Raw genomic sequence first — 11,746 nt, forward strand, 5'->3', positions numbered from 1 at the left:
TTCCCCACAAAAAAGAAGAAGAGTATCCCTTAGATGTTTCAACAAAAAAAAGAAAAGAGTCTGCCCTGGATGACAGTCAACTCAAGTCAACCAGTATTAATTCCTTCCAACTTAGAAGACTTAGTTGACCAATCAATTTCAGTTATGGGACTATAATAAATGCTGTTCATAATCTAACAACTCACCACACTCTTATTTTATAATGGTGGGTTAGTGAAACATAATATCATCTACTACTAATCTTAGTTGTTTAATTCAAATTACACTACTAATACAGATAGTATTTATTAACCAATTCCGTTTTTTATGGTTCACGCGCTTTGTGGGGATCAACCGTCACCATTAAACGCGTTTTCTCTTTACTACTATCTCTCTTTCTCTTTCTCTCTCTCATCAAATCTTTCTAATGCAGCAGTTTCTTCAACCTAACAAAAACCTAACATTTTTTCATCTTTAACTTCTCTCTTGAAATTAATAAGATGTTTGCTATTTTCTTATTAGTACTTCTTTTCTTAATTGGGTTTATTAATACAATCTTTCATATCCCTCCAAAAAAGCTCTTTTTATGGATTCAATCTTTTATTCTTAACAATCCCAAACAAGATTATTTCAAGGAAGATAAGGAGGAGGAGAAGAATATCAAGAAGATGAGTAATAATGGTGTTATTAATGGCACCATTGATGATAAAAAGAGTTTAAGAAATAGAGATCTTGAAAGGGTATTTGCAACTTTTGATAAAAATGGAGATGGGTTTATAACTAAAGAAGAACTTAGAGATTCATTGAAAAACATTGGGTTTTTTACTAGTGAAAGTGAAGTTGGAATTATGGTTGGTAATCTTGATGTTAATGGAGATGGGTTGATTGATATTGAAGAATTTTATGAGTTATATGAATCAATAATGGGTAAGAAGAATAAGAAAGAGAAAGTAGAGAGAGTTGAAGAAGACCAAGAAGAAGAAGAAGATGAAGATGAAGAAGAAGAAGAGTTAAGAGAAGCTTTTCATGTATTTGATGGAGATAAAGATGGGTTAATAAGTGTTGAAGAGTTGAGTACAGTTTTGAAATCTTTAGGGTTAAAACAAGGGATTAGGTTTGAAGAATGTAAAGAGATGATTAAAAAAGTTGATATGGATGGAGATGGTATGGTTAGTTTTGATGAATTTAAGTTGATGATGAAATCAGGAACTAATCTTGTTCAACTTGTTTCCTAATTTTAACCAATTTCATGATCTGGTTAGTTTCATTATTACCTTCAATACTTTCTTCCTCTCTAAACTTATCTCTTTAGCATGTTCATGGCACAATGGCCATATATAGATTAGGGTTTCTTTTATGTTTCAGATTTTCCTTGCTTAGTAAAATCTGTAAATATTAACAATATTGACCTCTTTTAGAGTGTTGATTAATTTCAGTATAGGTAGTTATTTATTGTTCTATTGAAAGGGTTAGGTTTTTATTTGTTTTCTAGCACTCCTTTTGGTAGGCTATGCTTTGTTATGACCAATCAAACAAAGAATAGAATTGTCCATACATTTTTTTTTCTTAATTTACTTACAATATATACTTTAATCAAGTCAATAAATAATTGATTCTGCTTTCACCGTGAATAGAGTCTATGACTTCCGAAATTTGGGAGTAAATGTACAACCAACTGAACAAGTAGAGTTAGTGAACGTCCAAAGCTCAAGGGAATTCTAAAGATGCCCTCTAGAATTGCTTTTGGCGACCCTTCATACGTAAAAGGGCTGGTGGAATTTACCGTTGAAAGAGCGCAAAAACCAATAATTCTATAGAACCACCCAAAGTTTTATTTTATCTTATTTCTTGGATTGTGCAAAAAAATATTATTGGTAATTAGTGTAAAGATGAGTGAAGTTAAAAGAATAAATAACCTAAGTATATTTTATATAGATGAAGATCTGAATCTTGATCTCCACAATGGAGAAGGAAACATAATTTAACCTCTGAATTTGCCACAACATTTTAATGGTTGGTGAATTATGATTTGGTGAGAATGAAAAAAATTTTACCGTCTGTATTTGTGCTAATAAGTTAAATATATTGGTTAATTCTAGTTGCTTGTTGTAGTTATTGTTGTTGCTTGTTGATGACAATGATGATGTTGAGAGAGAGGTGAGATAGAAAATGAGAAAGAAGAAAGGGAAAGTAAGAGCAAATGGGTAAAAGAATTGAAGAGAGACAAAAGAATCTGAAAATAAACACAAAAAGTTATAACTGGAAATTCTTGAAGGTAATAATTACTAGGATGTCTTGACAACTTCTACACAATAATTTGTATTGGAGACGAAATCAAACTACTAACGGAAAAAATATAAAAATGGGATACTTTCCCCTATTCTTTCTTCTTCCCCTCCCCTTTCTTCTCTAGAGAAAAGCTCATCCATCTCATCCATCTATAACTTCTAGTCAAACTTGTTGTTCTTCCTTCTCCATCAGTTATCTTACTTATTTTTCTCATATCTCTAACCCCTACTACCCTTGTAACTCTAAAATAATAAAGTTAGAGAGATAAAGAGGGGAAAACATTCTAAACCTTAGAAATCATCAAACAAAATATCTTGAAGCTCTTAATACATCTTCCGTGGGACATCCAAAGTAAGTTTATTTCATCCATTAATCCTCCCCAGAAAGAGGTAAACACATCCTAAACCCTAGAAATCAGTTAATTTGAGCCCTAAAACATATTTTTCATCACTTCTAAACATATTAGGTTATTCTCCATGTTTTTAGGGTTTAATAATTAGAAGAAAACAAAACTTTGGAGAAGAGGATGAAGAAAAGAAGAAACACTTTCAAGGAGTTTAGATCCCTAGAAAGATTTTGTTTAAGTTTATAAAAGTTCTTTCTAAATTCTTATATGGGATATTCTGAAAATTTTATTTTTTTTAACTCCAAAATTGGAAGCCCTATAGCAACAAAAAGAAATAAAAAAAAGTCTATGCCAGTTGACCAATTTTGTAGAAATTTTTTGTTCCTCGGGAATTTTTCTTTATTCCCCAAAGTCACTGCCTTTTTTTTGTGACTTTTAAAGATAGAAAAATGAAGAAGAAAACGATGGAAGCCTGAAGGGTTTTATGGAATCATAATGGAGGTGAAGATCTTGGTAAGTATTCCTTATCTTTAAAATTTCATTTTAATTGTTTGAGACATTTTAATTGAGGATTTCATGGATTCATATGTAAAAATTGATGAATTAATGAAGAAATCAAAAGGATAACATCAAGGAGATGATAGTATAAATCTAGAAAATATATATCAAGGTAAGAATTATAGTTTTGATGATTAATTGAGTTTGCTTTGAATTTTAGGGTTTATGGGTCTGAAATTTCGAGGTTTTCTAATTTCATGTTATTCTGGTCAATTCTTAAGGCTAGAGAATGTCATGGTGAAAGGTAAGGATTGAGAGAAGCTACAAATTCAATTCGATTGAGTTGAAACAAGGGATTGTGCAATGCAGTTTTTTGTCGAGCAATATAATGGACTTTCGCGAAAACAAAAAACTTGTAGCTTAGGATGTAAGCTTTCCGAGATGGTATAGTTCAAGTCATTTAGGTACTTTGTTCATTTAGAGTATTATAAACTGAAAATTTAGCTGAGGCTGAAAGTAACAAAGTGTAGGAAACTAAATTAGCTTTCCAACGATGTATGGTGTGATTGAAATGGATCGAAGATGTAACTTATTTGAGTCAAAGATAAGGGTCAGTCACTTGTTTTTTCAGTCACTCGGGGTCTTCCGACTTTAATGCTAGTTCTTTTATTTTGTTGTTTTTATGTTACTTGTTCTTTCAGTTATACTTGTCTCGAGAGTTGAGAGAAAAACGAAAACGAGTGAATAGCGAGTTGCTCGAGGCAAAACGGAGAAGGGAAAATCCTAGATGTTAGGTAGGGGAGACCTCTTATTTTCTTATATATATATATATATATATATATATATACTATTTTTAGAGTCATCTTAGGATTAAGTGTGTAGATGTGTAGGTAATCATAATTGCATGATTTAGACCTTTGATTTTGATGAAGTTATAACGTTGATTATGCTTATTTATGTGATGGTTTTACAATGAAGTGTATATCATTGATGTTTCTTATTGATGGGTTGGTTTTGATGATTTTTTACATGGAAAATGATTTACAAACGAATGATTTTGAAAGATTTGTTATAATAAATGTCTATAATAACTTGATGATTGTGTATGTTGTATGAGATTGGTGAAGTTGGTTGACACGAGTCATGAAGATATTGGCACCGGCAGTTCTCCATTCTTTGGTCCAGATTCTCGTTTAGGTTGACCCTCGGAGCTTGGAGATTTGCTACCTCTGGTCGCTCAATTGACCTATAAACCTGTTACATTCTGATACTTAAGGCTCAAGGGGTGTACATCCCAGACAACCCCACTTGTTTGTTAATAATTTTTAAGATCCCTCTACATGCTATAATATGACTCTTTGTTGTTCCATTTTTTTGTTTAATAAGATAAGTAACATGCTAAAAAGTCTAATATCAATAGAGGGCGAACAGGCGAGTTTCGTATCTTCTGACATTGCGGGTAAATGATGTTTTCTTATTCAAAAAAACATATATAAGATTTTGGATTTTGATAAAATGGATAATTTTGACAAAACCACACGAAGTAGTTGCATGCTAGGGTACCAATGAGAATAAACATTTTGTCCTAACACGAATACTAGAAGGGACAACCTGACTATTTCAAATCAATGATGTTAGAACGCAACTAATTAAGCTAGGTATATATTTATCATGAGGTTATCTTACTGCAGAGTTGCGTAGTGGGAGAGTGATTTACCTACCTAAGGGTAAGATACTTTCTCGATTGAATGTTTATATCTTGGTTGGTGCTGGTATATATGTGATGTACTGGCTATGGTACTATAGAGATCTCGGTGTAACTCTCCGTCGATTGCGAGTCAACGATGGGTGGGCAGTTAAGTCTGCTAACGTATGCTAGTTCATGATTGATATATTTATTGGTGTGCATGTTTTACTTTCGAAAAAAATTTATCGTTGTTTTATTTTGGACTTCTCTATTAGCTTAACTCGTTTCGGTGAGTCACTGACCTCCTACCAGCTCTTAGTACGCAGGTTCATAGGTAGGAATCATCTACCATTCTAGGATCACCAAATGGATTATCGAGGTTGTGGCGCTTTCTTCCACTTTAGTGTTATTTTTTTTCACTTTGGTGTTGATTTAGCTTAAAGTTATACCTTTATATAATGAGAGTCATATAATGCAAATGTGTATCACATAGGTTGTATGGGGATGAATAAACATGTGCAGGGTGAATTAACAGATTTCTGGTGTTTCAGTTTGGAATCATAGTCGTAGTGTATTTAAGTTTGTTATAGCTTCTGTTGTGTTCATAATTAATGTTTTATGGGAACGCATACCTTTAATGACAGGTTATGTAGGTTTGACCGTTCAATTTACAATAGAGACTCCTCTGGAGTTTAGTCTTGTTTGTGAATTATCAGGTTGTACTCGTGCCCATTTATGGGGATGTGGCGTCACATTTATAAATGTAACCTCTATATATTTGTATTATTCATTAACAATATAGCTTTGTTTAAATCAATATTTGGTGTCTCTCTAAATTTCACATTTTTTTAACATGTGTAAGAAAACTCTAAGAACTCTAATGTTTATCTTTTTATTCAATCAATCATCTTCTTCTTACAAGCTAGTATTTATACAAGTTGTGAATACAAGAGAAGAAGAGAATTAAAAACAGAAAACAGAAAAATAGTTAGTTAGACAACTAATTCATGATTAGTTGTAACTAACTTTATTTGTTATGTTTCTTGATTTTAGATTAATAGTCAAAATGGAGTCAATATGAATTGACTGACCAGAGATGGACCTGAAGTCAAGATGAACCTGGTCAAGACAACTTCAAGGACTTGACCGAAGACTTTGGTCAAGATTGACCCAAGTATATAAAGGGGATTATTTTGCCCTAAGCCTGATTCTTCACTTCCTCTTCATCTCTTCGAAACCCTAGTTCCTTTTCTCTCTGAAACCCTAGTTTTACAGCCCCCCTCAAACGAATGATCATGAGGTCTTATGAATCATGAGTTTGCTTCTAAAAGAATCGAAGAGATCATAGGAGACACCCTTAGTGAAAATATCAGCGATCTGTTCTTTCGTGGGAAGATGATGAATCACTAGTGTTCCATTTGCAACCAAATCTCGAACGTAGTGGAAATCCACTTCAATATGCTTCGTCCTGGCATGAAATACCGGATTCGAGGCCAAATACTTCGCACTGATGTTATCACAGTAGAGAACCATCGGCTTCTTTAAAGAACAGCCAAGCTCATCCATCAGGTATGATACCCAGACCATTTCTGTTGCTGTATTTGAAAGTGCCTTATACTCAGCCTCTGTCGAGGATTTAGCGACAGTAGCTTGTTTCTTAGAACACCATGAAACAAGTGTAGTACCAAGAAACACACAGTACCCTCCTGTGGACTTTTGAGAGTCAGGGCAACCAGCCCAATCCGAGTCAGAATAGCCTGTTAAAGATGTTAAATCACCATGAGAAATTTTGATTCCAGAACCCATTGAGCCTTTAATGTACCTTAGAATCTTCTTTACTAACACTAAATGACTTGATGTTGGCTTGTGCATGAACTGAGCTGCATAATTGACGGCAAAGGAGAGATCTGGTCGAGTTAAAGTCAAGTATTGCAAAGCTCCTACCAGACTCCTATATTCTGTTGGATTTGAGAGCTCAGCTCCATCTGTAAGTGAGACCCTTTGCCCAATTGATACTGGTAACTTTGAGGGTTTGGAATCCAATAGTTCTGCTTTCTTTAGTATTTCAAGTGCATATTTGTTTTGTGTGAGCATCATATATTTTTGTTGATGATGATAAGCCACTTCAATACCCAAAAAATATGATAGACTACCCAAATCTTTCATCTTGAACACAGTACTCAAATCAGCTATTAACCCATTTAGTTGGTTGTCAGAGCTTCCTGTAAGAATGATATCATCTACATACAAAAGTAACACCATTGTACCTGTGTGTGACTGAAAGACAAACATGGAATGGTCTGTTTTCCTTTTATGAAAACCATATGAATACAAAACTGTGGCAAACTTTGTGAACCATGCTCTGGGTGCTTGTTTGAGCCCATATAGAGCTTTATGAAGATGGCAGACATAAGATTCTTTTCCTTGTTGAACAAATCCCGAGGGTTGAACCATAAATACAGGTTCATCCAGTGTGCCATGCAGAAATGCATTTGACACATCTAACTGTTTGATGAACCATGACCTGGTAACAGCAATAGTAAGCACTATTCTGATAGTATTTGACTTAACAACTGGACTGAAAGTCTCTGCATAGTCAATACCATCCTGTTGGTGAAACCCTTTGGCTACAAGTCTAGCCTTGTACCTTTCAATGCTGCCATCACTTTTCTGTTTAAGTTTGAAGACCCATTTGCAGCCTAAAACATTCATGGTCTTGTTATATGGAACTAAAGACCAAGTTTTATTGTCTAAGAGTGCTTGATACTCTTCCTGCATAGCCTTTGTCCATTCTATGTGTTTGGCTGCTTCTTTGTATGTTGTGGGTTCAGTGGGTAGATTTAAAATGGACAAGTATGCAACATTTAAAGTGTGAGGGGATGTAAAATGAGCCACAAAATCAGAGGGTAGTTGTTTACTCTTGATTATGCCATTTCTTCCTCTAGTAGTGACCTGACTAGTCTGCTGAATTGGAACTGAATCAAGATGAGTTGCTGGTGTACTAGTTCTAGAACTAGAAATCCCCAATGAACTTGAATCAATGTTTCTAGAGACTGAATTAGTTGGTGAACTAGTAAATTGACTAGGTGTCCCTAATTCAGTAGGAGTAGGTTGGTTAGGAAGCAAATGAGGAAGAGGCAATGAAATATGTGTATGTATTTGCTGATCACCACTAGACTGTGTCTTAGAGATGTTGGCAAAAGGAAAAGTGCCCTCATCAAAAATGACATGTCTAGATATGTAGAGTCTTTTACTAGATGGTTCATAACATCTATATCCTTTGTGCTCACTGCTATATCCCAAGAACACACATGAAATACTTTTTGGGCTAAGTTTATCATGCCTAAGTACTCCTAGGTGTGGAAAACAAGCACAGCCAAAGACTTTGAATTTAGAATAATCAGGAGATACTTGAAAGAGAACCTCATGTGGAGAGATTCCCTGAAGTTGTTTTGTGGGTATCCTATTGATTATATATACTGCAGTATTAAAAGCATCATACCATAGAAATTTTGGTAAATTGCAATGGAAAGACATAGTGTTACCTAATTCAGTAATATGTCTGTGTTTCCTTTCTGCTTTCCCATTTTGCTGTGGTGTGTATGGGCAAGAACACCTGAAAATGATCCCATTTGTGTCTAGATACTTTCTGAAATCCCCCTGTTTCAGTTATGGAGCTCCATCTGATTGAAAATATACTATCTTTTCCTTCAATAGATTTTCAACAGTAGCTTTGAAGTGAATGAAACACTTTGTACTATCAGACCTAGCTTTCATAGCATATATACAGCTATGTCTGCTAAAGTCATCAAGAAATAAAATGTAGTACTTAGCACCATTTGGAGTAGCAATAGGTGCTGGGCCCCAGACATCACAATGTACCAAGTATAGTGGTGTATTTGTAGTAGTAGTAGAATCCTCAAAAGGAAGACATTTACTCTTACCCATGACACAAGAATTGCAGAATATTTTATCACTTGTAGATGATAGAGAAATCTTATTTTCATGATGTAATTGTTTGATAATACCATTGTTTGAATGTCCCAACCTAGCATGCCATATCTCATAATGTACTGCAGTTAGAGCTAGGTGAGCTGAGACCATTCTATCTTGTAATATACTATTGTGAACTTCAATAGGGTATAGGTTTTGCTTCATAGGACCTTCTGCCAAAACCTTCTTAGACCATAGATCTTTGATGCTATAACCCCAAGGCAGAAACTCAACTGAGCAAGAATTTTCTTTAGTAAACTTGGATATAGATAAAAGATTTCTTTTAAGATTTGGCACACACAATACCTTATTTAGTTCAAATTTATGAGTAGCAGTGGAGAGTATAGAGGACCCTGTTTCAGTGATAGGTAGAAACTTCCCACTACCTACCATAACAGCTTCTGAACCTTTATAGGTCTGACTTGAGTTTAGAATAGAAGAACTATGTGTCATATGACTACTGGCCCCTGTATCAGCCAACCAGACTGTATTTTGAGTAGAATTAGATTCAGTAGTAACATAACATTCCTCATCTGTATTAAAATTTGACTCACTGTCATAAAAAACATCATCTGTTATATCATCTGTTATGTCACAAACAATTGCTGTATGACACTCTTGGAAGATATCATCATCATTTGCACTAATATAACCCTGAATTGTATCATATGTTTCAGCAGTATTACATTCCAATAGTGCTTCATCTGCATATAGTGAATCTGGTGCATTTTCAGTATTGATTAATGATGAATCTTGGTTATCTTGAGACTCAGAGTGATAACCCATATGGGTTTTATTTGGTTGATATCTGAAAAAGCATACACCAGCTGAATGACCCCATCTTTTACAAATTCCACAAGGAACTTTTGTAAAATCAAAATCATCAGCTCTCTTTCCTTTGGATTGTGGATTTGCAGACACTAAAGAGGATGAAACATTTTCATCTTTTTTTATTAAGGGCTGATGTTTATAGTAAGATGGAGATGGTTTGAAACCCTGTTTTGATTGTTGTTTTGAATGCTGTTGTTGATTATATCTTCTAACATAGTATGCCTCTTGGTCAACTTCTCTAGAAAGTAACCACTGTTCATGCTGAATGAGTCTTGATTTGAGTTGAGCAAGAGAAAGATGCTCATTATTAGCTCTTATAGCAATTGTGAATTGATCATAGTCAACACTTAAACCATGAATTGCTATTCTAACTAATTCAGACTCAGATACTCTATCATTGACAGACAATAATGAGTCAGAGATTTGTTTTAATTCTCTAAGATAAGTAGAAATAGTAGAATTCCCTTTTTTAATTGTTTGAAGTTTTCTTCTCAATTGATCTTTTTGAGACTCTAAGCCTTCATTATTTGTTAGAAAGAGATAGTCCCAAATTTCTCTAGCTGTTTGAAGACCATAGGTATCATAATACACAGACTTAGAAAGAGTACTTTTGAGATATGATTTTACAAAATTCTCTTTACTCCTCCATTGTTGATAGTCTGGATTCACTTGTTCTACTCCATGAATGAATTTAAGAGGTGGAGGTTCCTCAATAGTACCAGTTACAAACCCTAATAACTCATAAGTGCTTAGAAGTGTTTCAATTTGATCTTTCCACATGAGATAATTAGAATCATCTAGTTTCTCAGTTATGAAACTAGTAACAGAGGAAATTGGAGGCAAAGTACCTGGATTTGAAGCCATTTGAAGAAAGTTTTGAAGAACTGCCTGAAAAAACAGTAAGTAACCTTGTAACCTTTGCTAATTTTGTCAATTAGCTTCTGAATTTTGATGAATTCTTCTTAATCTTGATGAAATATTCTGAATTTTGATGAAATCTTCTTAATCTTCTGAATTTTGATGAAAAATGTTTGATTTTCTGAATGTTAAATGCTTTTGTTGATTGCGAGATAATGAATGTTCCTGAGTTCGAAGAGAAAAAAAAACCCTAGCTTCTGGATCACAAGACCTAGACTGATACCATGTAAGAAAACTCTAAGAACTCTAATGTTTATCTTTTTATTCAATCAATCATCTTCTTCTTACAAGCTAGTATTTATACAAGTTGTGAATACAAGAGAAGAAGAGAATTAAAAACAGAAAACAGAAAAATAGTTAGTTAGACAACTAATTCATGATTAGTTGTAACTAACTTTATTTGTTATGTTTCTTGATTTCAGATTAATAGTCAAAATGGAGTCAATATGAATTGACTAACCAGAGATGGACCTGAAGTCAAGATGAACCTGGTCAAGACAACTTCAAGGACTTGACCGAAGACTTTGGTCAAGATTGACCCAAGTATATAAAGGGGATTATTTTGCCCTAAGCCTGATTCTTCACTTCCTCTTCATCTCTTCGAAACCCTAGTTCCTTTTCTCTCTGAAACCCTAGTTTTACAACATGGGTTCCAAGAATAATTACGTTCAATATACATAGAAACATCATGAATAAACGCATGAACTGAATAAGCTCTATTACTATCATCATCAAAGACAAGTTGGTGTAAGTCGTTCACTACCAAAAAAATGGTTATTGCCGATGCCATTTCCCGATTGCATCATTAGAAAGAGTCGGCTATAATGTAGACTGTGGTGCAAGTAATCGTCGGTAGTTGTTAACAAATGCCGACGGGTTTCTATAAAGCCGTCGGCATAGGTCACACTCATGAACGTTTCTGTGTTTTTTCCCTAGTCGGGTTGCCAACGTTATCGATGATTTTCTCTACTCTGTCGGCGATAATTTGGCGGAGATATTTATTAATTTGGTGGATACAATTCACGCCTAAAAAAACTTCTGCGAAAATCTATTTCCGACGATTTTATCATATGCCGTCGGAAGTGATTTACCACTGCCGACGGAATTTGCTGTAGCCGTCGGTAGAGTTCACCTCGTTTTCTCACACACTTGATTTCGGCGAAAATTTATGGCCGACGAATTTTTCCTATTTTGTCAGAAGTAGG

General features: G+C 34.4%; 1 protein-coding gene across 1 annotated transcript; it reads left to right on the plus strand.

Moving 5' to 3' along the window:
- The first annotated feature begins 318 nt into the window (after positions 1 to 318).
- On the plus strand, positions 319 to 1,531 carry LOC147539064 (putative calcium-binding protein CML28). Its single transcript, XM_086643877.1, has one exon. It carries the CDS (start codon positions 480 to 482, stop codon positions 1,212 to 1,214), a length of 735 nt encoding a protein of 244 aa, XP_086500003.1. The 5' UTR covers positions 319 to 479; the 3' UTR covers positions 1,215 to 1,531.
- The last annotated feature ends 10,215 nt before the right edge of the window (positions 1,532 to 11,746 follow it).

The sequence above is a fragment of the Eschscholzia californica genome, unplaced genomic scaffold (genome assembly GCF_041429995.1).
Source record: "Eschscholzia californica isolate CP2 unplaced genomic scaffold, dmEscCali1.0.p SCAF_5, whole genome shotgun sequence".
NCBI lineage: Eukaryota > Viridiplantae > Streptophyta > Magnoliopsida > Ranunculales > Papaveraceae > Eschscholzia > Eschscholzia californica.